We start from the raw sequence: 26,236 nt of genomic DNA on the forward strand, positions 1-26,236 counted from the left end.
GTTCCAATTCGCCCCAATTGGCTCAACCACCCAACTCTCTCTTTGTTGAGTTTCGCCGCCCAACACTCCCCCATCCTCGGTCTGCGAATGCGCGCCACTGCACGCGTCTCCTCAAGCACAGCTGGGCTGCAGCTCGGCGTTGTCGTACGGCAGCTGCTGTGGACGCTGCTGGTTGCTGGTTGTCTCGCTCTGTGCCTCTCCGCGATCGCGCCGCCGCGCCTTCTGGGCGCTGTGCAGCCATCCCACCAAGATCCCATGGGTGTAGCATTGTCGTCTGTGCTGGAATCGCTGCCGCTGGGCCGCGGTCCTGCATCCGGGTCGGCGCCAGGACTCGTTCTGTTTGCTGACGCTGCGGAAGTGGAAGTCGCGCAACAGCCCCCACAGCAGCAGCAGCAGCAGCAGCAGCAGGCCGACGCTGATGGCAAGCCCAAGAATCCTGCCGTCCAGAGCACCCCCGAGCGAGCCCAGCAGAGCGATCGCACCGAGCCGCCAACGCAGAATGACAATGACGTGGCTGGGCGAGATCTCGAGTTGCGAGTTGTTACCGACCCTGCCGCTGGGACTTCGGACGCCGTCTCTCGTGTGGCTGCCGTGGACGACGACCACAGACCTTCTCCGTATGATGCAGAGCAAGTTGAGTCAGTGTTCGAGCCTCCAAAGCTATTGCCGTCGGACGCATCGACGAGGTCTGGCTCGTCGCCTCCTTCTCCTCCTCCGACGGACATGGAACAGACCCTGGTATTGCAGGAGCTCGGTGCGTTGGCAAAAGAGTTGGAGCTGGAAATCCAAACCAAGACCGGCGAAACCGATCCCGTCAAATTGCAACGAGCGCACCTGATTGGAGAATTTCTGTTAACTCAGCAATCTATTCGCAGCGACAACGATGCGGCGAGTGACGCGCCGTCTGCGATTGAAGGGCAAGACGAGTTGGCCGCCATGCGGCGACGCCTTGCACGGCTCGAGCTTCTGCGACGCTTGGTGGAGTCGTTCACGCTGGATCAGATCGTGGCGACTTACGCAAACGACATCGATGCCCTGACCAAGCTCTCCGCTGCCCCTGAAGGCTTGGCGGTTGAGGATGTGCAGCAGCAAAACGTAGAAGTCGGCAAAGTGACAGCTGATTCCGCGCCACCCGAAACCCCTGCCGCCTCCCAAAACCTTGCATCTGACACATCGCTGGACGCTCAGTTCCACCTTGCGAATGCAATGGTCAACAAAACAGGCGCGAGTGCGCGAGACATTAACCAAGGGTACACACAACTCGCTGAGCTTGCCAAGCTTGGGCACCGTGGCGCGCAAGCCGCAGTCGCCCGTGTCCATTTGGTACAGCAGGAGATTGGTGATAGTGTAGCGTGCAGCTTGTGGAGACTTGTTGTTTGTGTGAATGTCACTGACCAACCTGCGCTGGTGTGCTGTTGTCTGCAGTTCGGCCACCCACAAGTGACTGTCCTGGAACACAACGTCCCGAAAGCGGTCGAGATGTACAAGGCTTTGGCAGAACAGGGAGACGCCGAAGGACACTTTGGACTTGGCTTCTTGCATTCCATCGGTGTGGGCGGTATCACTGCGAGTCAAGCTGTGGTAGGTTTGATGCGCTGGTTGAACCTTTTTCGACGTGCGGTTGGGGGGGACTGACGTCGTGTTTGACATATATTTTCTTACTTCACACAGGCACTGGTTCACTACACGTTCGCCGCACTCGGGGGCAACCCGCAGGCCCAGATGGCGCTTGGATTCCGATACATGTTTGGCGTTGGCGTCGAGGCCAGCTGTGAAACGGCGGTGGAGTTTTACAAGCAGGTTGCCGAACGAGGTTTGTAGCGCTCGGTTTCACTGTCATGTCAGAGTTGGTGCGAGGGACCTTCGATGGACTCAGTTGACTCGCTCCTTCCACATGTTGACTGGCTTTTTGTTGGCTTTCCTGTTGTTTTGTCTTGCTTGCTCGCTGTGCCAGTGGCGCACGAGTCTTCCATCGTTCGGAACTACCAAATGAAGGAGCGTCACCGACTCTCAGCGACTGAAAACGAAAAGTCGTTCATGTCCTCGGATTTCGTTCAGTACTATCAGTACAATGCCGAGCGAGGCGATGTGACCGCGCAGGGAATTCTTGGACAGATTTACTATCAGGGCCACGGAGTTCCGCAGTCGTTCGAGCTGGCTCGACGCTACTTTGAGATGGCTGCAGCGAATGGGGACATTACTTCCAAAGCCCATCTGGGCCAAATGCACTTCCTGGGTCAAGGAGTGCCGCAGAACAATGTGACTGCCCTCAAGTACTTCCGCGAAGCGTCTGCAAAGGTATGTCTCTTTTGCACTGCTTTCAACGTACCAATAACAGTTTGCTCATCCTTTCCCCGCCTCTTGCCTTGTCTCTCGGCCGATTGGACAGGGAAATCCGATGGCAACGACGGGTATGGGTGTCATGAGCCAACGACGGGTATGGGTGTCATGAGCCTGTACGGCTATGTGCTCGCCAAGGACACGAGCATGGCTCTGCAGTACTTTCAGCAAGCCGCCGAGACGGGATTTGCCGAGGCCCAGCTGCATCTTGGCAACCTGTACTTCCGTTCAGTTCTACACGCTTGCTTCCCAGCAAGGTAATGCTTCACGTTGGAGTTCGATGAGCGTTGCTCTGTGGTAAAAATTTAAGTTTGTTTGCTGATTTTTTCCCAATTCCATCGTAGGCAACGTTCTCGCCATTTACAATCTCGGTGTTTTGTACCATGCCGGTGTCGGCACTGCCACCGCGTCGTGCGACATGGCTATTGCGGTCAGTAGTTGATTGTCACCATGCGAGTGTTTACCCCCCCCCCCCGGTCTGTGTGGTACTTAATGGCCTTTGTCTGTTTATGAAACTAGATGTACAAGAACGTGGCCGAGCGCGGCAGGAGTAGCGATGTTCTGGAAGACGCACAAGCGCTCCACTCCAAGGGCCGCGAGTCTGAAGCGTTCCTTTCCTTTGCGCTGGCGTCTGAGATTGGATTTGAGATTGCGCAGAGCAATGCGGCCTTCTTGATTGAGAGTGGTGAGTTGGCATAGGATTACTTTGAATGGTCTTTTCGCTGTTCGCTAACAAGGCCTAACCTTCCTCTTTTTGCTTGACAGACACTTTGGAAGAGGACTACTTCCGCGACGATGCTGCAGAAGCACGAGCGTTCATGCTCTACCGTCGCTCGGCATTGCAAGGGAACGGCGAATCTCGTGTCAAAGTCGGTGACTTTTACTACCACGGCCAGGGCGTCGGCGAGGACTTGGCAATGGCAGCAACGCAGTACCGCTTGGCAGCAGAGCAGCAGCACAATCCGCAGGCCATGTTCAACATTGGCTACATGTACGAGAATGGCATTGGCCTGCCCAAAGTGAGTTTCAGCCCCAACAGTTCGGTCGGTTTGCTTATTTTGCAAGCTCGCACCAATCTCCGAGTCACTCACTTCTTGTTGTCCCTTTTGTTTTCAATCACGTTCACTCTTCCCCAGGACTTCCATCTTGCCAAACGCTACTATGATTTGGCACTGTCCAAGAACGAAGATGCCTTCTATCCAGCCACGTTGGCGCTTGGCAAGCTGTACATTCATTATTTGGTGGACTCTGCTCGCGGCTTGTGGACAAAGGGCAACCCTTTCGTCTCTGCCTCGGCTGACAAGGCACCGAGCACGACTCAGCGCGCTGGACAACAAGTGCAGGAACGATCGCGGCAGATGTTGCAGCAGACCCGTCAACGGCTGGTCGAATTTGTACAGTGGCTCAAAACGTCGACAGATTCTGCAGACACTGAGGCAAACTTGTTTAGCGCTGCGCTGTTTGTTTTGATCGTGACTATGATTATTCGGTGGCGCGCACGCAATGCTGTTGTTGTTGTGCGATGAGCAGCGGTTGCAATGGTCAACATGTGGTTTTTAAAATAATATAGCAACCCTACCAGCATGCCTTTGCATCGAAGAAATAACATTGTATTTCAATTCACATACAAACCAAAAAGACCAAAAAAAAACAGCCCAAAAAAACAAGAGTAAGCAATCAATAAAGTTCGCAACTGGTTAATTTTGATAATGTTTTCTATGCTGATGCATGAAGCAGGGCCTCGTCGCACTCTCCGCTGATAATCATGGAGATCAAATTGTAGACCAGGTCAACCGATCCATCGCCAAGAATCACAACATCAAAGGCTTGCTTGTAGCTCTCAAGGCGCTCAGCGACCTTGTCGTTCAGGAAGCCGATGGTGAGAATGTTGTCAACATCGACACCTCGCGACATTTGCAAATCGCCGAGACTGTCGCCAAGAAGAATGACATTGTGGCGGTCTGCAATCGACTTGTGAACTGGAGAGTCCTTCACAACGACATCCTGCTTGTTGTACACATGAATGGTTTTGCCGGCAAAGCCGCTCGTGTATCCCTCAGCATCAAACTCCATAAAGTTGGAGATGACATGCATGTTGGGATGTAGCCGCGCCTTGATGGCAAGAGCTTCCTTGATGACGTCTGCGAAAAAGGCGTGTGAGTTTTGCGGGAGAGAAGCACAGTGAGTAAACCGCTCAATACAGAAGGCTGTTGGGGGGGAATCCTTACTGCCAATGCCAGCCGAAAAGATGAGCAGAGGAATGTTGCTCGCGTGCAAAAGGTCAAACAACTCGTTCGTGCGCTCGCGGAAGCCAATGTTTGCGCCGCGGACCATTTCAGGGATTAGCTTCTTGTTCATGCGATGCTTGATGAGGAGCTCATGGGCAGACTCCCACCTGGAGGAGTTTGAGCAACGTAGAAGAAGCAGGACGATGAGAAATAGAGCGGATAGATGGAGCACATGAGACTTCAACCACACCACACGCTTACCAAGCCACCATGTGCGGAATCTTCTCTGCCTGAGTCAGGGTCGGGTCGACTTCCATGGGATAGTAGGTCGAGAACAGGTTGTGCGTGGCTTCGTGGTAGGCCTCTTCCAACATGTGACTATGCTCAATGATGCCGTGCGAAGACGCGCCGCGCTTGCCATTGTACAGGAATCGGGTCAGGGTCATGTCAAAGTCCGAAATCACCTGGAGCGACTGCGGGCCACCTTGAACGATGGCTTCGAGCTTGGCCTGGAATGCCTCCGAGTTGCCAATGATAATCCGGCCATTCTGCTGAGACGACGTCGGAACCGAAATCGTCGTTGCCATAGCCGGGGACGCAATCACGGCGCAGGATGTTGATTGGAGTGCAGGTACATCCAACGCAGCCATACGAGACGCATTGGAGCGCAATGGGACGCGAGACGGCGCGCACAGCAGCGGTGGAGGAGGCGTGGCAGGTATGCCGTGTCGTGGAGGAGCCAGCAATGAAGTTGCAGTCGTCGCAGAAGTCGTCGTCGCAGAAGTCGTCGTCGCAGAAGCCGTCGTCATTGAAGTTGACAGGGCAGGTCCGACCGCCGTGCGCAATAGAGAGGAGAGCATTTGTTGGGTGTTGACAAAGAATCAAACGCAAAATAGAGCAGAGTAGATGCAGAGTTAGCACAAACCCCCAATGAAAATAGATAGTCAAACAAGAACAAAATAAGAAAAAGGAGAACTGAGCTGTTCAGAAGTTGCGCAACGACTGCGCAACGACATCAAGTCGGAGACCAACAGCTTCAATTCTTAGCCACTCGGTCAACCGACGTTTCCGTATCTCCTTCCCCTTTCCCCTTTCTCCCGCACGTCCCTCCAACAACACGATGCATACTGTACTGCATGCATGGATATTTGGAACATTTTGGCACGCAGCAACCGGGGAATGAGGTGTGCGTCTGTTTCACAACTCAAACAACGACGACACCCATATTCCATTCCCCCTCCTTCTCCCAGATCGCCCCAAACATCTCATGACTCACAAGAGAGCAGAGAGTCACTTTGTTGCAACCGTGATCTCTACGCAATGCGACTGCCTATCCCCCCCCCCCCTGTTCCCCCTTGTTCCTCGTCGTTACATTACACAAACCCGTCATCACCCAACCCCGAAAACCAGACGAGATCGTCCCTTTGCCATCGGTCTCTCCTGTCGATTTCCATCACTTTGAGCAATGAGCAATGTGCATGAATGTCAGACTTGAGCTCTACTTGAGTTGACCTCGTCGTTGGGTGTCTGATGTGATGTGAGTGAAGAATGGCGCGCGATTTGAAAAAAAAAACCGCCTTCAAACCAACGAAGTGTGCATTCAAAACCGCGTCGCCTTCAAACAGACGATGCAGTGATTTGACTTTGAATGGGAGGGGTTGAATTGGATGAATGAGATGGGTGGAGTGGAGTGGAGTGGAGTGGAGTGGAGTAGAGTTTGGTTGATAGAAGGAAGCATATGGAGAAAACCGCACCGAAGCAGACTCGACGGCAGCAGCCGTCGTTGTAGTAGTAGTAGCAGCAGCGGTGGGAGCGACGATCGAGGCAGGCCGCAGGGCAGTCAAGTTGGCTGAAGCGGCAGACGCAGCAGACGCAGAAGTGTAGTGGTTGGCGGAGGAGGGCGATGAGGTAAGCGGCGACGGCGAGCTTGGGCTTCGGCCTGCAGCGGACGATGATGCTGTTGATGCTGATGCTGATGCTGATGCTGATGATGATGGTACAGTCGCAGTAGTAGCACTAGTTGTTGATGATGATGGCGATGACGATGGCAGTGTCGCAGCAACGACCGTCGAGAGCGAGCGCCGGTTGTGCAGACGCCATGAGCGCACAATGCCAGTCACTACAATGCCAACCCCGACGAGGCTCAGCGCAACTGCCAGCGGCGGACGCGTGAGCATTTTGAGAAAATCAAAAAATAAAAACAAAAAATGAATGAGAATACTAGTAGTAATGGCAAATGAGAATGACGAGTGCAATGGTGGGCGCTCAGATTTCCCAAGTCGCTCAGTCCAAGTCGCTCAGTCCATATTCACTTGTTCGCTCGACTCTTATTCAGTTCACCATGACCAGCGAGCAGCAGCAGAAGGTTTGCGCATTGTCTAATAATCGAGAAAGAGTGAGAGAGAGAGAGTGGTAGTGGGTACTGAATGCGACCGACCATTCTACGCCTGGTTAGACGCTGCTGGAGCCGTACACGTACTTGACATCGGTGCCTGGCAAGGAAGTCCGCACCATCCTGATCCGCGCATTCGACCAGTGGATGCACATCCCGACCAAGGAGCTCGACGAGATCAAGGGCATTGTGCAGATGCTGCACTCGGCCAGCCTGCTGTGAGTGTTGGTCGAAACTGACAAAACGTCAAAGGGGGCAAAGAGGGCGTTCATCTGCCGCCAACCACCAGACTGCAGATGTTGCTTCCAGTTCAATCATCTCGCTCAGTCTGATGACGAAGCGAGAGGGCGGTTGTGGGGTTGGCGCACAAGTGGCTGAGCTGACGCTCTGCTGTTTCCTACCTCAACTCAACTCACTGCGGTCCCCTCCCGCCCGCTTTTTCCTCTCTGATCCTGGATCTGCGCTCGAATCGTTGCTACAGAATCGATGATATTGAGGACAACTCCAAGCTGCGTCGTGGCGTCCCAGGTTGGTGTATTTCTCGACCTTCTGGCTGTTTTGAGCTTGTGTCATTCAAAAAGGGGTGGCTATTTCGAGCGTTGTGTTTGGTTCTCAGCCTTTCTTGGATCGCTCACTTTATGACATTGGGGGGCTGCTGTGGCATTATCTGGATCGTTGAAAAACATTGCAGTTGCTCATCTGATTTATGGCGTGCCGTCGACCATCAATTGCGCCAACTATGCGTACTTTCTTGCCTTGGAACGCGTTCTCAAGCTGAACAAGCCTGAAGCTGTCGCTGCGTTCACTGGTAACAAGCAAACGACAACTAAACTATGACCCTGTGAGGATTTAGTCTCATTCCGAAACTGTGCCACCGTGTTCAGAGGAATTGCTCGAGCTTCACCGCGGTCAAGGGCTGGATATTTGGTGGCGAGACTCAAACGTCTGCCCGACTGAAGAAGAGTACCGCGAGATGGTCAAGCGAAGTACGTGCGCATGCCGAGTTGGTGCTTGGCCAGCCTGAAACGAGTCGACGTGTTGCTCACTGTTTCTGGTTTTGTTGTTTTTTTGTTTGTCTGCTTGCTCTGCTTGGTTGTTTCAACCGACAGAAACCGGAGGCCTCTTCCGCTTGTCAGTCCGCCTCATGCAAGCCTTCAGTGAAAACCGATCGTAAGTCTCTCCACCCGTTTTGCTCCAACCCTTTTTGCGTTGTGATGAACGTCTGAATTAACCAACTCTGATGGACATTTGTTTTCATGTAGCAACTTTGTGCCACTGCTTGACGCTCTGGGCCTCTACTTTCAAATTCGTGATGATTTCGCGAATCTCGAGTCCAAAGAGGTTTGTGATGCACATCAAGGAGGTTTGCTTTTGTTCTCCGTGGCTTTTTGCTCATATTCACCTCGTTTGCAGTACACGGACAACAAGAGCTTCTGCGAGGACCTCACCGAGGGCAAATTCTCGTTTCCGATCATTCACAGCATCCTGAGCGCTCCTTCGCAGAGGCAACTTCTCAGTATGTGTTTCAAACAATGATCATTTCGCCCCATTGAACCATGTTATTTTAACGTTGCATTCTTCTAGACATTCTCAAGCAACGAACTACCGACATTGACATGAAAAAGTTCTGCCTTGAAACGATGCGCAAGACTGGCTCGTTCGAGTACACGATCAAGGTGCTGAATGAGCTCGAACAGGAGGCGCTGAGCGAAATTGCAAAACTTGGCGGAAACCAAATGCTGACCGACTTGATCGCCGAGCTCCGAAAGGTGTACTCGACCGAGCAGCACAACCCTCCCCCGAGCCCGATGCCACAGTTGGCGCAAACCAAGCCTTTTTAACAATGTGCGTTTCCCAGTCTTGCCAACAACATTGTCTGCAAATGTACACTACAAGTGGTTTTTTGCTTGTTTTTTTGCTTCTGCCAACCAACATGAAGAACCTCAAACCTCCTCAGAATTATTATTATTGACTATTTTACCAGCATGAATCGACATTCGACAGCAACGCCACTTCAGTTTACTCGAGGGCTTTTGCTTCTGGGAGTGAGCACAGCATACTCCTCGTCTGGGAAGCGGCGCTTTGCTCGGTGAGGTGTGCCGGATCGCGACAGTACCGTCGAGACTGCTTGCTGCATTGTTTCCACTGGTGTCGTCGCTTGTTCGGTCGGCCTTCGCTTGGGAGTTGCTGGTGGCTTGGGCGCTGTCGCAGCTGCTGGAGGAGCACGCATCGCGGACGCTTGAACTTTCGGGGACTGAGTGGTTGTGCGAGGCTGCTTTGACGCCGCGGTTTTGTGCGCCAACCCTGAAGGTAGAGAGGAAAGCGGCACGCGGATTGGCTTGCCGTCGGGACCCAGCGGATATTTTCGCGGTCGACCGCGCGGTCGCTTGGAACTCAACAGCGGGCTGGGTGTTGGCTCTGGCTCTGGAGGTCGGAAACAGAGCGGACCCCGATTGCGAACCCCGCGCTCTGCAAGAAAACACCCAACTCGACCAAGTGAGCGCAAACGAATCTGCATTCGCGTCAGCCACCAGCCCGTCACTGCTCTCACCTGGTGGATGCACATGAGGAGGCCGTCCTCGCGATTTCGGTTGAATCACCAAAGAGTACGGAACCCAATCACGGTATCTGCATGCAAACTCAGAGTGAACAACAATCCGTTTCAACAAAAATAGACGGAATGGATGGTTTTGACTGCTTACGTGACTGGATAGCTGATGTACCGCACTTCGCAGTGCCGTCCGCACACAAACAGGCTCTTCTTAGACAGCCGCTTTCGAGGCGTGCCGTTGCTGAGCTGCATTGCCGAGGAAGTCTCCTCTGCACGCTCCGAATCGCTTTCATTGGAACCAACCTCATCGTCGTCGTCATCGTCGTCACTGGTCTCGTCGTCTTCATCGTCATTGACTTCTTCTTCGTCATGGACGTCCTCTTCATCGACATCTGCTGCATCCACGACACCGCTGTTGTCGGCTTCGTCATCGGTAAAGTCAATCAATTCGTCGTCATCGTCGACCTCGGCTTCATCATTGGGGTCGTCGTCGTCATTTTCAACGTCGACGTCTTGGCTCTCGTCTCCATCGAATTGGTTGTCGCCCTCTGACGGAACATCAGAGTCCTCTCCGACCACAGAAGCGCTCACGCTATCGCCATCGGTATCCGAGGAGACGTCGCTATCGGAAGCATCGGCGCTCGAAATCGAGTAGCTCTGTGCATCGAGATCGCCGTGTTCGTCTGAAAAAACCTCAAGGCGAACGAGCTGAACAGGCAGATTGAAAGCGAGAAGGAACAAACAAAGTAAGACTGAAAAGTCGATCGTGTTGATTCCAATACAGTCGTCGTGTCTTTACCTCGGCAGCATAGAGCGATTCGTGTCGGACGTTCACAAGGGGTGAGGGAATGTCGTCTGATACCCGCAACAAATGCAATAAGAATGAGCGCACAATCATCGCGACAGCAACATCAAAGAGTGAAAAAGGGTCGTACCAGACGGACGAAGCGGCCGCGAGACTGCTGGTGTAGTGTGGCACACAAAGCAACTTCGCGGCCCAAAGGTCGCAGGATCGGGAAGGTTCCCGCCCGCAGATCGGAGCTGTGCCATCCTCTGCTCATCGAGATCGGATTGACCCCAGTGCCGCCAGATGAACTTTTTCGGGACACGAACAAGGTTTTCGCTGTTGTAGCACTCAGTGGCCAGTCGAACGCCTTTGCTGGTGCGGAAAGAAGACCCAAATTCGCTCGCCAAGCGCTTGTAAAATCGCGATTGCGGTGCAAATTCCTCCACATGCTTAAATGCCACAGCCGAGCTACAGTCACAAACGCCAAGGAATGGTTGTGAGAGCGTGACATGGATCAAACGGGGGTGTGGCGCACAATCAAGTTGGCTGGCTTACAAGGAGTTGTCTTCAAAGTACCGGACAACACAATCGCCTTCTTGGGGCACCGGCATGGTCACATCAAGCTCTCGTGTGGGTACAATCTAGCGTGATGTACACAAATGGCACCGTGTGTGAGAAATATGACTTCAACCACTGTAAACGCGGCTCGCATCGCGTCGAAGACTCACCATTGCTGGGTACCACCAGGACGAGGGATTGTCGAATGGTTTGACAAACACAAGTTTACGTACGGCGCCCAGGGTCAACAGCTCTCGGTCTTTCGACCTGACAAAGATCGAATCAAGCGTGTTCTGAGTTGAGTCCACGCAAATTTCGTCAAAGAGGACACCACAAGTGATGGTTTACCGTGCAGATTGCAGCTGTCGCTGTTGATGCTTTGAAAGATCAGCTGCGGTTTGCGGCTCCAACGACGCGGGTGAAGATTTAACAGGTGTCTCTAGTTTCGGCTTGGTGGTGGGAGTGGCTTGGGATTTGGGGGATGCAGCAGAACTGCTCGCTCGAGCACCGGCGGACGTCTTGGTCCCCCGTTTCGCCTCTTCGGTCAGTTGGATTGCTCCTTTCTTAACAATGGCAGAGGATGCAGCGGTCGCCTTTTCAGCCAACTGTGGCTGCTTTGCCTTGGCGGTTGGAGTGTCGGACTCTGAAACAGCCGCGCGCTTCAACGGAGAAACTTTGGCTGCGGCCCGCAAGGCCAGTACAGGATGGGTTAAGGGCTCGTGGTGCTTGGTCAAGCTAGCCTTGTGCTTTCTTCGGAAATTGTACGAATTACGGTTGCTAGGTTGGTTGTTGCTGGAACTGGCTTCGGATTCAGAGCTATCGGTTTCGCCATCAGTCGATGATTGCGAGTCTGTCCGTGAGAACTTTCCGTTTTGGCCACTATTCAAGGCCACAGATTGACAAGCGAGGTGAGGACGGTGTGCAAGTGCAAGCCGAAAAGTTCCGATAACTCAAAACCAAAAAAAAAAAAACCGTACATTTCGCAACTGTGGCATTCGCAATGCTCGTTCTCTTCGCCAAAGAAATGACGACCATAGTAGCACGTAATCTCCTCGCCAATATCAATGTCCTTGCAGACCAGCACGCAAGCTGTATTCTTGGATGTGGGAATAAACTGTTGAAAAAATCAATGAGTATGCAAGTCAAGCATTGTCGGAGTTTTTGGGTTGGTATTAGAGCCATAAGCATTACCTTGCAGCTTGGACTGCAATCTGAGTACATCCAAGCAATCAGCCCCGACCCGATCAAAGTGCAAAGGAGTGAGAATCAACATAGCGAGAATCAACATAGTGAGAATCAATGGGTACTTGATGCCTCCCGCTCCCATCCAGATCCCCACTGTGCTTCCAAGCCCCCCCCCCCACGTTGTTTGTGTTGGGTCAATTACCATGATTAATGTACGCTGCAGGGCCAAGCCACAGCTGAGCAATCTCCTTCCGCGTCGAATACATGACACTGAAATCGTTTTGACCAGCCCGAAGCAGCGATTTCTCCTCTTGAGGTGTGATTTCGGCAATGCATCCACACAACAACGGAATGATCTCGCCTTTATGCCTGTATGAAACAATCCAGCCAGAATTAAGTGAAACATGTGCTTTTCAGTTCCAACCCTCACAGTAGTCGCGCTGTTCCAGCTCCTGGCCCTTCTCACTCTCTTCCAGTCAATGTCGCCCTCCTCCGTCGTGAGAAGAAGATGCCTCGACTGTGGACGTACCATCGACGGCTGGCACACAGTTTGGCGCCCTGGCGTGAATCCTGCGAATAGCGGTTGGTTGGGACGATCAGAACGCCCGACGCCGGCTGGAAGACGCCCAGGTAGCGCAGCATGTGCTGCTTGAATGCGTCCTGCTGCTCTGGCGTCTTGGTGGCGAGGTACGGAGCAGCCCACGGATCGCGGCAGAGGATGGCGAACGCGGTGGCCTGCCTGCGCGCGCGGATCTCCTCGTGCTGGGCCGACAGCTGCGTGCCCGGCACGATGGGTGGTGTGAGATCGCCCAGCGCAGTCACTGCAGCAGCAACGGTTTGTGCGACGGCGTGTCTGGGGCGGTACCGCGGCGCCATCTTGTGCGTCTGAAACCCCAGCAGTGTATCCACCACAACATCTGTGCTCACGTCGTCGTACTCGGACAGCTCCCGGAACGTGTACTCGGCCATTTTGTTGCTGAGTGGTGAGCTTGCCAGCAGCAAGTGTGGGTGGGTTGGGCTTGTGATTTGATATATAAAAAGCGGATTGGATTCGTATGGCTGAAAAAGAGCGGGAAAAAGAAACAAACGATACGTCCGCCGTTTGAAAAAAAAAAAAAATCAATGAAACGGCTTCTCTTTCGATTGAATGAGAATAAGAAAGGAGAATACGAAAGGAGAACTGGAAAAGGAGAACTGGAAAAGTAGTACAGATGGGTCGGTCTTTCATTCCACAAGACGACAATTTCCATTACTGCAGTTTGTCTGTTACTTGTTCTTCGCTTTGTTCGAATTCGTGGACACGAACGAGCATGCTCATAAACACAATCCATTACTTGGTCGTGTCTCCCGCTCCATTTTGTTCACTATGAGCACGATTCTGCAAAGTGCCGAGACAATAGTAGCTTGATCTGAGTGTGATGTCGCTTTTGTTTGGGCGAGGGACAGTCTTTTTTCATTGGGATTCAACCTTCCGCAATGCTGTCGTATGAGAGTATGAATCAGAGCCAACGCGAGTTGTATGACAGAGTCAAGAATGCAACCAGGTGGCTCGAGTAAGAAGAAAGCCAGGTTGATTGGAACATCACAGTCTGACAGCGCGTGTACTGACGAACTGGATGGACAGGCTGTGCGACATGATTGACGATGAAGAAGCGAAGGCGATTGCTGAGGCACTCAAAGTGAACACGACGCTGACTGCGGTCTGGTAAGACATCTTCCTTTGACTGATGCGTGAGAATGGGCGATGAAGAGTGCTCACTGATGGAGGGACGAACAGCCTGGATGAGAATCAGCTTGACGGTGCTGGAGCACAAGCGATTGCGGAGGCACTCAAAGTGAACACGACGCTGAAGGACCTCTAGTAAGTCATCTCACTCTTGCTGGTGCATGTGGGTGTGTGATTCAGACGAGTGCTCATTGATGGAGGGGATGGACAGTCTGTGGGCGAATTGGATTGGCGATGCTGGCGCACAAGCGATTGCTGAGGCACTCAAAGTGAACACGAACCTGAGGTGGCTCGAGTAAGTCATCTCACTTCGACTGGTGCATGTGAGTGCGTGATGTCGGCAGAGTACTCATTGCAGGAGGGCATGGTCAGTCTGATTGATAATCAGATTGGCGATGCTGGAGCACAGGCGATTGCATTGGCACTCAAAGCGAACACGACACTGACTGAGTACACGTAAGGCATCTCACATTGACTGATGCATGTGAGCGGGTGATTTCAGCATTACGAGTGCTAACTGACGGAGGGATGCGGACAGTTTGGATAAAAATCAGATTGGCGATGCCGGAGCACAGGCGATTGCAGAGGCACTCAAAGGGAACATGACGGTGCAGAAGCTCTAGTACAACATCTCACTTTGACAAATGCATGTGAGGGATTCATAAAAATTCCGAGTGCTCACTGATGGAGGGACGGACAGTCTGAGAGGTAATCAGATTGGTGACATTGGAGCGCAGGAGATTGCTGAAGCACTCAAAATGAACACGACGCTGACTGAGCTCGAGTAAGTTGCTGCGCTCTTTGCTTTGCTGATCTTGCTCGTTGGGCCAGCGTCAGCCATACCTTGCTCACCCTTTAAGTGATAGTCTACGATCCAATTGCATTGGCAATGCTGGTCTTCAAGCGATTCGTGAAGCGAGTCAAGTCAACCGAACTCTGACTAGACTTAAGTTCGTTGTTTGTCCGAACGAATTGTGCTCTTCCAACCAACAGAGTCACCCTGCGGAGTGCTCATTCACCTTGATTGTTCGTGCGCAGAATCGATGACCAGATCAACCCTCTTGCATTCTCCTTGCTTTCACGATTGGCAACTGCTGAAGACCTTCAGACCGTGTTTCACTTGCTGACCTGCGAACCAGTGCTGGAGGCTCAAGCCACATCTCTACCAGCACTACCAACCGAGCTTGCCGAGCTCATTATGAACGAAGCGCACTACTGGCAAGGCGTACATCACACCAAGCGATCGCGTTTTTATGATGATACTCCCAAGCGTATTCTGAAAGTCACACTTCCTCAAGGCCTCAATGGGAATTCAATCCGTGTGAAAGCAATTCAAGTGCTTCGTGACATGAGAAACCGTTCTGGCAGCATCGATGACACCGGCTTTAATTTGGTTGTCCGAGATGAGCAAGGTGCTATTCGATACGAATGCTCGGCGGCACCGACTTTTGTCGATTCGCACCTCGGGCTTGTGACAATCCTGCCAGCCAATCATCCTGTCATCCGACAAATGCGCGCGGGTTGGCAGGTTCAAGTTCGACCCAACATGTCGTTCATCGATGTGCTATTGGAAAGGCTTTATGTCGGGTACATCTAAGAGCAATCTTAGCAAAGCACCCCTTTTTGAATGCAACCGGTCCCCTCATATGATTCTCTAGCTTCAGCCCGCTGGTCAGCATGTCGAGCACTGCTTGGATCTCGTCAGCACTCGCAAATCGTGCAAGTACGGAGAATGCAAGAGGGTTGATCTGATCGTCAATGGCAACGAACAAACGATGAGCAAGGTTGTACGGATTTTCATGGTCAATGGAGAGAACGTTCCTCAGAGATTTCTGAAACAAGAACGACAGAATGCAGCAGTGCCGCAAGACTGCAGAGGAAGGAACCCACGTTGGGGGAAAGGTACTGAGGACACAGGAAGATGTATTTTCAATGAAAGTTCAACAACAAAGACAACAGTAACAGCTCAACCAGAACAAAAAAGACAAAAACAAATGCAATGGTCGCCTGAGGCTGTCAAGAATTGCTCGCGCTGTTGATTGGTCGGAGAGGAGGGGGGGTTTCTTGTGGTAGATTGTTGAGAGTGACGGAGGAAGACGCGGCGGGCTGAGCATGCAGTGCGTTTATGGCCACTTCCACTGCTCAGAGTTGGGTTGGACGGACAGCTTCTCCCAGGCCTTCCACTCGCCCATCTTCTTGGCAAGTGCAAGCTCGTCTTCGGCTTGCCTGACAAGCTCCTCCATCTGACCGCTGTTGATGCGACGCTCGGCAGCATCGTCTGAAGGCTCCTGCAAGAACATTCGAAACATTTTCACGGACACCGGTGGGGGGGTGGGTCAGAACAGCGCACAAGGCGACGAAAGAAAGCACCAACATCCACAGGAGGCAATCAAAAAAAACACGAGAAAGGGGTTTGTACCTGGTCCAAGATGGACAATCGGTGGTTGGTGAGCTTTTCAGCGTGTTGACGGTAGACGGCAGACTGAGGGAAGCCACCGAGGACTTGCAACGTCTGTCGGTACAGGTTGACCAGCGACTACCAAATCCAACAAAAAAAAGCAGATCGCCGTGGTGGTGGTGGTGGTGGCGAAAGTGAGCGGACAAGCAAAAGGGGGGACCACAATGTTACGTCAACGCCTCAGCATTGCGAATGACGGAACAGAGACGATGACCAAACACCGCACTGTGGTGCTTGACGAGTGACAAGTGCCGCTTACCAGACGTGCGCTTGGGTTGACTGCGAGGCCAACGAGGCCCGTGCTTGCCTGTTCCAAACAGAAGAAGGGGGGGAACGAGAACGGAGGGGGGGTGAGTGGCGTGCGTTTCCCGCCCTGAGACTCGTCTCCCAACGTGCATCCAATCATCATGGCGATGATCATTCTAGTGGTGGTGATGATGATGTGGAGAAGCGGTTGACTGTCGGGACTGCGATGGAACTGGACTGCAATGTGGTCTTCACCGGGCTGGTCCGCGTCCGATCCACCTCCAACACCAAACACACACCACACCACACACACAAGGCGGCGAAGTGCTGAAATGCAATGCCACGCGCTGCAGTCGACCAGTCGACCAGTCGATCAGCGAGAGTCAAAGTGGAAAGAAAGAGAAAAAACGCGAACGAGCGACGATCGCGCTTCAGAGGCAGGTAGAAGGAAGGAAGGCAGCGATGGATGAGTGTGTGAGCAGGCAACGATGGATGAGTGTGGCGTGGAGGTGGGTGGAGATGGGGGGTGGAGTGAGGGGGAAATGACGATGTACAAGGAAAAAAAAAAAAAAGAGAAGAGAAAAAAAGCCATGATGGTGGTGAAAATCAGTATCGGTTTTTGTTTCGGATTCAACCAAGTTGTGGTAGTGATGGGGTTGGGGATCGAGCTAGGTTTTCGTACTTTGGAGCTCATTGCGTTTTGAACAAGAAAAATAATAAAAATGACGAATGGATGACTATTTTTGCTTGATTCTCAGACGAAAACAAACAAAGTCAGAATAACAAGGTTTGGATGGCTAAATAAATCATTGAACGAGATTGGATTTCTCAGTTCTTTTTTTTTTTTGTTTGTTTTTTTGCTGCTCTGCTTTGCTGAGCGAACAAGAATGGTCCGCAAGCAAGCGCCGCCAAGCACGACCAGCAGTCCGCAGTCCAGCCCATCACGACAGCAGCATCAGCCACGGGGCGTGAGTTTGAATGCTACCGGTGCTGGTGCTGCTACTACTGCTACTGCTGCTGCGCTTCCGGGCATTGCGTTCGAGATTGTCGGAGTTGCTGACGGAACATGTGCGGGCGAACTTGGCGCGCCGCCGCTCTGCGCATGGCTGCTCAATCCGACCGCAGCCACAACCACGGACACTGCTACGACCACGGGAGCCAACAGTGCGGCTGCGGGGAGTGCAAGGGCCGAGCTCATGCGCGCACATGCGCTGGTCGCGTCCTTGATTGGGCGCTGGGCGCAGCTTGCCGTCGTCGACCTGGCTTCCAACCCGCTGACGGAGGGCCACCCATCGCAGACTGGGTCGTCGTGCTGGATCCAGTTTGCCTCAGAGCGCGATCTCGCTGCCAGGCGGCTTCATGTCCCAGCACAACCGCCACCGCCAATGGTTGAATCCGTCGCGATCGCCTCAGAGCAGCAACCAGTGCTGCAGCAACAAGGCAATCCGGCAGTGTTTGTCTTCCGAGTTGTTCTCTCGTCGTTGGCCGCGATTGCACTGTCAATATACGAGCCTACGCGATCGCTATGGTCGGGAACTGTCTTGCCTGGTCCCAATCCGCGCCTGCGTTGCTGCACGATGGTGCCAAACACGCTCCAGCAACGAACAGAGCTGCCAGTCGCGACTCGCGTTGTGATTTCACTCTCTTGGATTGATGTGCAGACCGGCCGGCCAGTCGAGGCACCATTAGACGCTTGGATGGTTGATGAGACTGCTGATTTCGCCCCGACACTCTTCAGCACAAAACCACGGTCGGCAGCCCCAGCGCTCGCCGCTCTGTTGAAAGACGCAATCGTCTGTCCTGGGCAGATGCTTGGGTGTGATTGGTTTAATCGCCCATCGGGTCTTGTCGTGCTGTACGCCACGGCAGACACGAGCACCTCGTCCTCTCAACTCCTGCCCTTGCCTGGTCGAAGTCTACCCACTTGCTTTTCACCCGCACTTCAAGGTTGGCTGCATGCAGTCTCGACAATGCAGGTGAGCGAGACCCCCAGCGGTGCCGACAAAACCCCGGTATCTTCTCCCGGGAAGCCAAAGGCTGCCGCCGCGACATCCCCGCTTTGTCGAATTGGTGATGCAACAAGGATTTATGTGATGCCGAGTCCACCGCGGCTTCCTTCTTCGTCTTCTTCCTCTTCTTCTCCTTCCTCTGCAACATCACCTTTCGTTGTTGTGCAACATCACCTTTCGTTGTTGACTTTGCCAGGGGACTCCAGCAGTGCCATGCTCGAGTCTCTCGTGGCGGTATCTCAATTCCAACCTCGCGATTGCTTGGTGCGATTCTCTCACGCGTCACTCCAATAGCTGGCAGGTGCACCCCGGCCGCAGGCTGTGTTGTTAGTGGCGCGTCTGGCACGGGCAAAACCGTCACCGTTCGATTGATTGCCGAAACTCTTCGTTCTCTCAATCTCCTCGACCGAGTGGTCTGGATTGACTGCACTTCGCTGTTTCAGCGCGACGAAGGAGCCACAGAGCGCATGTTGCAAGCAGCGTTCCAGCGATGCAAGGAGGCGGGTTTGCCAGCGCTCCTTGTTTTGGACGAGTTTGACACGCTTGCCCCTCTGGCAGGCACCGCAGGGGACGTGGAGCGCCGACTCACGTCCGAGCTGTGTGCTCAACTGGACGACTTGGCTTTGGCGCACCTTCCCATTTCTGTCATTGCCATCACAAGTCGGCTGGACGCTGTGGATCCCTGCGTGCGCCAACCTCTCCGACTGCCGGTGGAGGTTCCATTTCACATTCCTCGTTCAGCAGACCGTTTGGAGATTCTCGAGCGGCTGACACGGCAAATGCCACTCGTAAGCGCTACATTGGAAGGTGATTGCGAATCCGTCCATCCGAATTCGACGCTCGGTGCCCTGCCCTTGCTCGAACGTCTCGCCGATGCCACGCATGGTTATGTTGCTGCCGATCTGGCCAACTTGTGTCGAGAAGCAACTTTGGCGGCAATCAGAGAACTGTCAAACACAAGCTCGCTTTCGGCAGTTTCGCCAACCAGCGTCTGCGTGCACGAGCGTCATTTGGCCGCAGCTCTGGCCGGTACTCGCCCGAGTTCGCTGGCGGCGGCTTCCATTGCGACCCCGTCCCGGGCTCGTTCGTCCGCTGCTGCCGTCATTCCGACATCTCGCGCGCGGTCGAACAAGGACGCCATGTCTGCTGCCAACGTGGCCTTTGCCAACCTTGCTGGATTGGAAGAGCAGATAGAGCAGCTCATAGCATCCGTGCTCTTGCCGCTGCAACAGCCAGAGCTCTTCCGGGCACTTCATATTTCGCCACCCAAAGGCGTCCTCCTCCATGGTCCGTCAGGCACGGGCAAAACCCAGCTGGCCCTCAGTCTCGCCGCTGCCTCTGGTCTTAATGTCATCACGGTCAACGCTGCCGAGGTGATTAGCAAGGTGATTGGTCAGTCAGAGCAAGCGCTAGCCCGGATTTTCCGGCAGGCGCGAGACAGCGCACCGTGTGTGGTTATTCTTGATCAGATTGACGTGCTAGCCGGGACACGGGACGGCGCATCGACTTCCTCTGACAATTCTTCCTCGCGTCTCCTCACTTGTCTGTTGACTGAGATGGATGGGCTGCTGAGAGCTCGGGGCGCTTCCGTGGCTCCGTCTGCCTTTGCCTTGGAGCGACTGGTGGTTCAAGCACCTGCAGCAACGTTGTTTGGCTCTCCTGTGGCCTCTTCGCCGTCACCCGCCTCGGCCGCCACATCCTTGGCTGCAGAAGCAGCAGCCTCGCCACGCATCACGCCAGCCCACAACCCGTTTGACGACACTGTGCTGTTCGTGGCCACTACATCGCGATTCGAACAACTGGATTCCGCTATTCTTCGCCCTGGTCGCTTTGATATTCACATTTCATTTGAGCTACCTTCGTTTGAGGCCCGTTGGTCGATCCTTAAACTCTATCTGTCTCGTCTCGGCTGGCAAGAGGCAGACTTTATCGAGCACGAACTGGCGCTGGACGCTGTCGTGCTGTACATGAGCGAGTACGCTGGTTCCGATGTTGAAGCCGTCTGTCGCGAGGCCGGAATGAGTGCGCTTCGCGAATGTGTTGCCTCGCTGGGTGATGCGCAACCACGGGTCACCCTGCTGCATTTGCGCGATGCGCTCAAGGCCGTTCGACCTCAGCGTGCGTAGACGATGCTTGTTGTATGTTGAGCACGATGTATCACTGAGACGTGTATGTATGCGTGTACAGTACATACTTTACTCTTTCACATTCGACAGTGAACGTTTTGCATTCATATTCCCAGTCGAAATTATCAAATGATGGCGCGACTCAACGCTCTGGTCCGAGCATGTCGAGTGGTGCAACATGTCGGCCTTGAGTTACATATGAAAACCAGGTTTGTGGCTCTGATCCGCGCAGTTTACGGGTGGCGAGGTCGGCCAACGAGACCCACTCAGCGCGATCGGATTCCTTGTCGGGAATGGATTTCGGCGGCTCATTCGGATCAATAGGTTCTCCAAGAAAGATGACTCTGTGTGCACATGTATCGTGGTGCATTTATGTTTTTGCACAGTGCCAGGTGAGCTACATTTTCAGAGATTGGCGCGTTTGCCCAAAAAACACATATCAAAGCAATCTCACCTCATGCGGTCGTAGCCGTGCCGCGGCGAGTGCTGCACGCTCAGAATTCCAGTGAGTCGAATGTGCACGCCTGCCTCTTCTTCGGTTTCGCGAATTGCCGCCTGGAAGAATCTGCCATGTTTCCCCATCGGAAATTGCAGCCCAAATTTCAGAATTCGTAACTCGCAGCCGACCGCCACTTCTTTTTCCCCTTCGTCCCGACCCCGACCCCAAACCCCATACGTTTCGCCTGGGTCGACATGCCCGCCTGGCAGCCACCAGCCGCGGTTGTCTGTCTCTCTGTCTCTTCAACCAGCAGAAATTTGTGCGTGATTGGATGACGAACAACAACCAAAGCGAACGCGTGCAATTCCTGAGCCATGTGCGAAACGGAAACAAGGACTGATTTGACTGATGAGATGAGTGAGTGTGTGTGTATGAGTGTGTGATTCAAGATCACAGTGACTCGCTTTCAAACGGAAGTACGGTTGAGATTGACGCTCCAAGCGATGCGATTTCAAACAAAGGGCTCAATCCAGGGTGAATGAAAATCAGCAAACCCTGTTAAGTGGTCGGCGCAGTTGAGTTGAACGCTGTGAGCTGAGATTGGTGATCTGAGCTTTGGTGAATCTGAGATTTTGAGCTCAGTTCTCACTCAGTCAGATTTTCACCCGCTGTCGAATTTCGCCATCTTCCTTTCCATCCATGGCACTTGCAGCTCGACCCGTCGTGTTGGAGCTCTTGGCTGCGTCTATCAACGTTGCGCGACGTGCAGGCGGCATCATCCGCGACGTGCTGAGCTCGGGCGAGCTGCGCACTGTGGACAAGGTGAGACGTCGGTTGCCCTCGCTCCCCACTGTGACTGCTGTGACTGCTGTGACGACTACTACTGCTGCTGCTGCTGGAAGTATGACAGACGATCGCTTTCCAACTGGAATCGGCAGAGCTTTGACAATCCGCAGACAGAGGCAGACCGACGCGCGCAGCACTGCATCATCGAGTCGCTGCGTCGGCGATGGCCTGCTCTGGCCATCATTGGCGAAGAGGTGCGTTCACATTGGAAACAGATGAGCCATGATGAGTGTCATTGCGAAGTTTTGGAAACTCGGTGATTGCTTTGCATTGACAATCGGTCGTTTTGGCATTTTCCGACCATTCTAGGGCGCAATCGGCGGTTCAGAACATGACGTCGTAGCCGAAGTACTTGATGCTGCAGACCAAGGTGTCATTGATGCCATTCTTACCGAACGTAGCGGTGGCTGCCCGAGCACATTGCAAAAGGCGACGCTAGATCAGGTTGGACGAATTTCACATTTCCAGGTTGGGTGTTTGCTGTTTCGGCTATGTGTTCGTAACTCATGAAGCCCTTGGTCTTGTGTGTGTATTGGGGGGAGGGTGAAATGTAGATTTCTGTTTGGGTGGACCCGCTCGACGGAACCAAAGAATTCACGGAAGGTGAGAATTTGATTGTCCAAAACGCTCCATCTGCTGTTCGCTTTCCTTCTGACGCATCCTGATCTCGCGCTTTGATGAACTAGGCTTTCCGGAAAATGTCACTGTGCTGATTGGTATCGCAATCAACGGTACTCCTGAGGCTGGCGTCATCCATCAACCCTTTTTCAAGGCGGCAAATTCGGTGACCGGCCGAACGATCTGGGCCGCTCACGGCTTGGGTGTGCATGGAACTGAGGTCAAGTGGCGCAATGTTGCTCGCGATGGCCGAATTGTTGCCACGACTCGCTCTCACCCCAGCCCTGCCATCGAGCGGTAAGAAAGCTTCGCAATGTGCGGTTGCATCGCAGGCAGGTGTGCTTCACTCACTTCCATGTGATTCCATCTCAATGTAGTGCGCTGGCTGCCGCTCAACCCGCTTCCATTGTCCGCATTGGTGGCGCAGGCAACAAGATTGTGCACATTCTGGACGGCGACTTTGACGCCTACCTCTTTCCTTCCCCAGGCACGTCAAAGTGGGACACATGCGCAGGTGAGGCCATCCTCCGAGCAGCAGGTGGCCACCTAACCGATCAAAGCGGCGCGTCCTACGACTATTCCGCCAAAGCCGAGTTGGCAAATGCACGGGGTGTTGTTGCCTCTCTGTCCGATCACGCCTTCTATCTGAGCTGCACAAAGCCCCCGGCACAGCTGTGAAACGTTGCTCTAGTGATCAATGTCTCGAGTTTCGAGACTTGTAAAGCATTCTCAACCTCGAAAACACTCAGCTCAATCAAACAGACGAATTTGCTTGCCTACAAAAAAAAACCATGGATCAAAACGCATACACACTTAAAGCTTGGAAAGCAGCTTCATCACCACAACAGTGGCAACGGCGGAGCTGATTGCGACGGGAATGGCGATCGCCGAGTACAGTTCAATTTTCTCTCGGAGAGTAGGTTGGGTCGAATCGACAGAGCGATCAATGCCGCCCGGGGTGGCGGTGCCTTCGGGAACATGCCAGCCGACCGATCGATCCACGGCCTCGTGCCAACGCTTGAAGCGCCTGTCACGATCTGCAAACAAACCAAAAGACCAGGTTTAACCAGTTGTCAGACTTCAAACCCAACAAAACACCCAGCTCGCTCGCAGTATTCATGTTGAATTCTTCATACCGGCTTGGTCGATCGTGTCGTGGAAGATGGTCTTTTCTTGCTGGATTTGGTTGGTAGCAGGATCCCAAGCTCCAATGCCAACGGCAGCAGCGATGGCTGCGCCAAGAGCGGTGGTTTCCGCCATGGCGGGGCGCACTTTGGTTTGTCAACAAAGATATGCAAGTAGTGAGCTCAGAGCTGTTGTTGCGGTCGTTGCTCCAGTGCCAGCAAGAGACGAACGAGCCACTTACCGACTGAAATACCGAGCAAGTCAGCTTGGGTCTGCATGAGGACGTCGTTTTTCGTCATGCCACCGTCGACGCGAAGGGACAAGAGTGGGCATCCGCAGTCGCGTGTCATGGCCAGCAAGATCTGCCACATGCGTCAGGGTCATGCCATGTTAATCAGTTGAAGAACCGCAGACATGTTCCGCACTCGTATCTTACCTCTCGAGTCTGGAAGCACACAGCCTCCAAGGTTGCTCGAGCAAGGTGGGCGCGATTGGTATTGGCCGTAATGCCCACAATCACACTGCCAGACAGAGTTCAACATTGTCAAAATGAATGCACATCCATCTGACAAAAATACGCACTGCAATGAAATGCATACCCTCGGGCATCCTCGCGCCAGTGAGGGGCATAGAGTCCGCTGAAGGCAGGAACAAAGTACACGTGATCCGTGTCCGGGACTTCGGCGGCCAACGCAGCTGCCGCAAATATAAAAAACCAAAACAAAAAAAAAAAAAACAAGAAGAAAACCATCAGCAATGGCTGTGCCGAACTGCAACCTCGATCCACCTCCACTTACACATCTGGTCAGACTTGGTGATGATCTTCATCTTATCGCGCAGCCAGTTGACGGCCGCGCCAGCAATGGAGATGGAACCTTCAAGAGCATACGCTGCAGGCTGTTCGCCGAATTTGTACGCCACCGTCGTCAGCAAACCCGACTTTGACTGAACGGGCGTTGTGCCAGTGTTGTACAGCATGAAGCAGCCCGTTCCATATCTGGGCGAAGGATTCAGTCAGTCAGTCAGGCGCAACCTCCCAAAAAAAAAAACGAGGTGCAAGTGTTGTTGCGTTTTGAGTCAGACTTACGTGTTTTTGGCTTCTCCGGGCGAAAAACACTGTTGACCAACAAGCGCAGCTTGCTGATCTCCGAGGCACTGGTGTGATGAATTCTCAAGTCAGTCTCAGGGACACGCGCATTGGTAAAACACAAAATCCTGTCCATCAGCGCACGTGACGTACTCCTGAAAGCGAGATGCCTTGATACTGGCCCTCGGCTATCTTGCCGTAAACTTCTGCAGAGCTGCATATCTTTGGGAGGATCGATTTGGGAACGCCGAAAAAGCTGTCGCAAACCGGAAAATGAATAATCAGAACAGGTCACAAAATTGTCAAGAATAAGCAAAACCGAATTCAATCAGCAAGCTCTGCTGCTTACGCGCAGAGTTCGTCGTCCCACTGCATGGAGTGGAGATTCATCAGCATCGTGCGGCTGGCGTTGGTGACATCCGTAACGTGCTGGCCGCCCTTGACGCCTCCAGTGAGATTCTGACACAGTCGACAGTCCAAGCAAACATAGAGTGAGATACGGTAGTTGCTGTTGCTGCAGTTGTACTGTTTTGATGTTTGCTTACCCAGAGCAGCCAGGAATCAACCGTGCCGAACATGCAACGACCAGCTTCGATGGCCTGCCTGATTGGGGGCTCGTTGTCAATGAGCCAGCGGAGCTTGACTGCGCTAAAGTACGATGCCAGCGGCAGACCAGCTTTGGCCTGTGATGTGGTGGGACTGTCGAGTGAGCGTGACGACTAGATCGAGGTGTTTCAGATGTTGGAATGTTCAAGCTCACGCGGAAATGATCTTTGCTCTTGCTTGGAGTGGCCTGGATGAGCCTCTCGACTGTGCTCGTTGTACGCGAGTCGAGCCACACTGTTGGATTCGACATGGCAGGTCAGTAACGGGTGTGCCTTTGACGCGACTCGACGAGAGGATTGGAGACGTTACAGATTGCATTGTAGAGCGGCTGGCCGTTGACGCGGTCCCACACCACAGTGGACTCGCGTTGATTGGTCACGCCAATTGCTGTTCCATGCAACAAGTACGTGCGTGAGCTTTCAATGAACGTATTCATCCTGTTCCTTAAGCTGTATGATCTCCAATGGAGAGAGCAGTGACAGCAACAACCGACCTTGAACGCTTTTGGGCGAGAACCCGCGTTTCTCGAGTTGGGTCGCTGTCTCGGCCATGCACGTCCTGACCGTGTCCAGGATGGCCATGGGGTTGAGTTCAGACCATCTGTGGCGGAAAAGCGAAGAGGCAACAGGCAGATTGCTCAGTCACACGTCTTCTTCTATTCATTCAGCTCGCGGCCGTGTGCTCGTTGTTCTATGGCCAGGGGCAGCTCACTCACCCGCCCGGACGGGTCAAAGTGTCAAACAGCACTTGGCTCTGCGCAATGACGCGGCTGGTGGCCAGGTCAAACACAATGAACCGCGTCGACGACGTGCCCTGGTCAATCGCTCCAATAAGCAGGCTCTTCGCTGCAGCTGCCATTATTGCGTTTTTTGGCTTTGGAGGTGAGAAAATAGGACTAGTGTGAATGGT

The 26,236-nt window shown here is 53.3% G+C and overlaps 10 protein-coding genes across 10 annotated transcripts; 5 read left to right on the forward strand and 5 right to left on the reverse strand.

The window, feature by feature from the left end:
- Positions 1-255: 255 nt before the first annotated feature.
- On the forward strand, positions 256-3,866 carry CAOG_02945 (Sel1l protein; the record flags this gene model as incomplete). The annotated part of the gene is made up of 9 exons (XM_004363727.2): positions 256-1,323; positions 1,426-1,581; positions 1,672-1,813; positions 1,955-2,302; positions 2,390-2,566; positions 2,685-2,770; positions 2,860-3,025; positions 3,106-3,359; positions 3,477-3,866. 9 exons carry the CDS (start codon positions 256-258, stop codon positions 3,864-3,866), a joined length of 2,787 nt encoding a protein of 928 aa, XP_004363784.2.
- A 69-nt stretch (positions 3,867-3,935) lies between these two features.
- On the reverse strand, positions 3,936-6,805 carry CAOG_02946 (5'-nucleotidase). The gene is made up of 4 exons (XM_004363728.2): positions 6,323-6,805; positions 4,830-5,116; positions 4,569-4,735; positions 3,936-4,481 (listed from the first exon to the last, which is right to left on the reverse strand). The coding sequence occupies exons 1-4, from the start codon at positions 6,743-6,745 to the stop codon at positions 4,057-4,059; spliced, it is 1,302 nt and encodes a 433-aa protein (XP_004363785.1). The 5' UTR covers positions 6,746-6,805; the 3' UTR covers positions 3,936-4,056.
- Positions 6,806-6,868: 63 nt separating this feature from the next.
- On the forward strand, positions 6,869-8,918 carry CAOG_02947 (geranylgeranyl pyrophosphate synthetase). Its single transcript, XM_004363729.2, has 9 exons — positions 6,869-6,933; positions 7,024-7,178; positions 7,442-7,488; positions 7,652-7,768; positions 7,845-7,946; positions 8,070-8,130; positions 8,223-8,301; positions 8,374-8,476; positions 8,545-8,918. Exons 1-9 carry the CDS (start codon positions 6,910-6,912, stop codon positions 8,799-8,801), a joined length of 945 nt encoding a protein of 314 aa, XP_004363786.1. The 5' UTR covers positions 6,869-6,909; the 3' UTR covers positions 8,802-8,918.
- Positions 8,911-13,133, reverse strand: CAOG_02948 (hypothetical protein). Its single transcript, XM_004363730.2, has 12 exons — positions 12,571-13,133; positions 12,244-12,410; positions 12,048-12,067; positions 11,834-11,970; positions 11,205-11,735; positions 11,027-11,123; positions 10,854-10,939; positions 10,447-10,766; positions 10,311-10,366; positions 9,663-10,219; positions 9,512-9,588; positions 8,911-9,429 (listed from the first exon to the last, which is right to left on the reverse strand). Exons 1-12 carry the CDS (start codon positions 13,008-13,010, stop codon positions 8,975-8,977), a joined length of 2,943 nt encoding a protein of 980 aa, XP_004363787.1. The 5' UTR covers positions 13,011-13,133; the 3' UTR covers positions 8,911-8,974.
- A 371-nt stretch (positions 13,134-13,504) lies between these two features.
- Positions 13,505-15,723, forward strand: CAOG_02949 (hypothetical protein). Its single transcript, XM_004363731.2, has 9 exons — positions 13,505-13,594; positions 13,666-13,746; positions 13,819-13,902; positions 13,979-14,062; positions 14,140-14,223; positions 14,306-14,389; positions 14,468-14,551; positions 14,634-14,717; positions 14,806-15,723. The coding sequence occupies exons 1-9, from the start codon at positions 13,518-13,520 to the stop codon at positions 15,362-15,364; spliced, it is 1,221 nt and encodes a 406-aa protein (XP_004363788.1). The 5' UTR covers positions 13,505-13,517; the 3' UTR covers positions 15,365-15,723.
- Positions 15,663-17,194, reverse strand: CAOG_02950 (NADH dehydrogenase 1 alpha subcomplex subunit 5). The gene is made up of 4 exons (XM_004363732.2): positions 17,154-17,194; positions 16,485-16,532; positions 16,187-16,303; positions 15,663-16,055 (listed from the first exon to the last, which is right to left on the reverse strand). The coding sequence occupies exons 1-4, from the start codon at positions 17,163-17,165 to the stop codon at positions 15,891-15,893; spliced, it is 342 nt and encodes a 113-aa protein (XP_004363789.1). The 5' UTR covers positions 17,166-17,194; the 3' UTR covers positions 15,663-15,890.
- Positions 17,195-17,358: 164 nt separating this feature from the next.
- On the forward strand, positions 17,359-20,606 carry CAOG_02951 (hypothetical protein; the record flags this gene model as incomplete). Its single annotated transcript, XM_004363733.2, has 2 exons — positions 17,359-18,541; positions 18,775-20,606. The coding sequence occupies 2 exons, from the start codon at positions 17,359-17,361 to the stop codon at positions 20,604-20,606; spliced, it is 3,015 nt and encodes a 1,004-aa protein (XP_004363790.2).
- Positions 20,607-20,748: 142 nt separating this feature from the next.
- CAOG_02952 (hypothetical protein) lies at positions 20,749-21,188 on the reverse strand (the record flags this gene model as incomplete). The annotated part of the gene is made up of 2 exons (XM_004363734.2): positions 20,749-20,950; positions 21,061-21,188. 2 exons carry the CDS (start codon positions 21,186-21,188, stop codon positions 20,749-20,751), a joined length of 330 nt encoding a protein of 109 aa, XP_004363791.2.
- A 556-nt stretch (positions 21,189-21,744) lies between these two features.
- CAOG_02953 (bisphosphate nucleotidase 1) lies at positions 21,745-23,187 on the forward strand (the record flags this gene model as incomplete). The annotated part of the gene is made up of 6 exons (XM_004363735.2): positions 21,745-21,946; positions 22,006-22,085; positions 22,201-22,335; positions 22,446-22,494; positions 22,578-22,806; positions 22,887-23,187. The coding sequence occupies 6 exons, from the start codon at positions 21,745-21,747 to the stop codon at positions 23,185-23,187; spliced, it is 996 nt and encodes a 331-aa protein (XP_004363792.2).
- Positions 23,188-23,196: 9 nt separating this feature from the next.
- CAOG_02954 (glycerol kinase 2) lies at positions 23,197-26,213 on the reverse strand. The gene is made up of 14 exons (XM_004363736.2): positions 26,043-26,213; positions 25,821-25,927; positions 25,637-25,714; positions 25,482-25,561; positions 25,267-25,404; positions 25,071-25,180; positions 24,875-24,977; positions 24,722-24,789; positions 24,432-24,631; positions 24,234-24,330; positions 24,071-24,155; positions 23,876-23,996; positions 23,646-23,780; positions 23,197-23,546 (listed from the first exon to the last, which is right to left on the reverse strand). Exons 1-14 carry the CDS (start codon positions 26,183-26,185, stop codon positions 23,323-23,325), a joined length of 1,689 nt encoding a protein of 562 aa, XP_004363793.1. The 5' UTR covers positions 26,186-26,213; the 3' UTR covers positions 23,197-23,322.
- Positions 26,214-26,236: the final 23 nt, after the last annotated feature.

The sequence above is a fragment of the Capsaspora owczarzaki genome (assembly GCF_000151315.2).
Source record: "Capsaspora owczarzaki ATCC 30864 unplaced genomic scaffold supercont2.4, whole genome shotgun sequence".
NCBI classification, from domain to species: Eukaryota; class Filasterea; order Ministeriida; family Capsasporidae; genus Capsaspora; species Capsaspora owczarzaki.

Bases quoted from the DNA above. Each gene is read 5' to 3' on its own strand.
- CAOG_02946 (XM_004363728.2), bottom strand. From the start codon at position 6,745: ATGCTCACGCGTCCGCCGCTGGCAGTTGCGCTGAGCCTCGTCGGGGTT. The intron at 4,736-4,829 runs GTAAGCGTGTGG...AAACTCCTCCAG, and splicing joins ATTCCGCACATGGTGGCTTG to GTGGGAGTCTGCCCATGAGC. The intron at 4,482-4,568 runs GTAAGGATTCCC...CCTTTTTCGCAG, and splicing joins CTTTTCGGCTGGCATTGGCA to ACGTCATCAAGGAAGCTCTT.
- CAOG_02947 (XM_004363729.2), top strand. From the start codon at position 6,910: ATGACCAGCGAGCAGCAGCAGAAG. The intron at 7,179-7,441 runs GTGAGTGTTGGT...TCGTTGCTACAG, and splicing joins CTGCACTCGGCCAGCCTGCT to AATCGATGATATTGAGGACA. The intron at 8,131-8,222 runs GTAAGTCTCTCC...GTTTTCATGTAG, and splicing joins GCCTTCAGTGAAAACCGATC to CAACTTTGTGCCACTGCTTG.
- CAOG_02948 (XM_004363730.2), bottom strand. From the start codon at position 13,010: ATGGCCGAGTACACGTTCCGGGAGCTGTCCGAGTACGACGACGTGAGC. The intron at 11,971-12,047 runs GTAATGCTTATG...TTTTTTCAACAG, and splicing joins ATTGCAGTCCAAGCTGCAAG to TTTATTCCCACATCCAAGAA. The intron at 10,940-11,026 runs GTGAGTCTTCGA...ACATCACGCTAG, and splicing joins CCTGGTGGTACCCAGCAATG to ATTGTACCCACACGAGAGCT.
- CAOG_02949 (XM_004363731.2), top strand. From the start codon at position 13,518: ATGCTGTCGTATGAGAGTATGAATCAGAGCCAACGCGAGTTGTATGAC. The intron at 13,747-13,818 runs GTAAGACATCTT...AGGGACGAACAG, and splicing joins ACGACGCTGACTGCGGTCTG to CCTGGATGAGAATCAGCTTG. The intron at 14,224-14,305 runs GTAAGGCATCTC...GGATGCGGACAG, and splicing joins ACGACACTGACTGAGTACAC to TTTGGATAAAAATCAGATTG.
- CAOG_02950 (XM_004363732.2), bottom strand. The intron at 16,304-16,484 runs GTAAGCGGCACT...TGGATTTGGTAG, and splicing joins TCAACCCAAGCGCACGTCTG to TCGCTGGTCAACCTGTACCG. The intron at 16,056-16,186 runs GTACAAACCCCT...ATGTTCTTGCAG, and splicing joins GATTGTCCATCTTGGACCAG to GAGCCTTCAGACGATGCTGC.
- CAOG_02954 (XM_004363736.2), bottom strand. From the start codon at position 26,185: ATGGCAGCTGCAGCGAAGAGCCTGCTTATTGGAGCGATTGACCAGGGC. The intron at 25,562-25,636 runs GTAACGTCTCCA...CGAATCCAACAG, and splicing joins GCCGCTCTACAATGCAATCT to TGTGGCTCGACTCGCGTACA. The intron at 24,790-24,874 runs GTACGTCACGTG...TCATCACACCAG, and splicing joins AAGGCATCTCGCTTTCAGGA to TGCCTCGGAGATCAGCAAGC.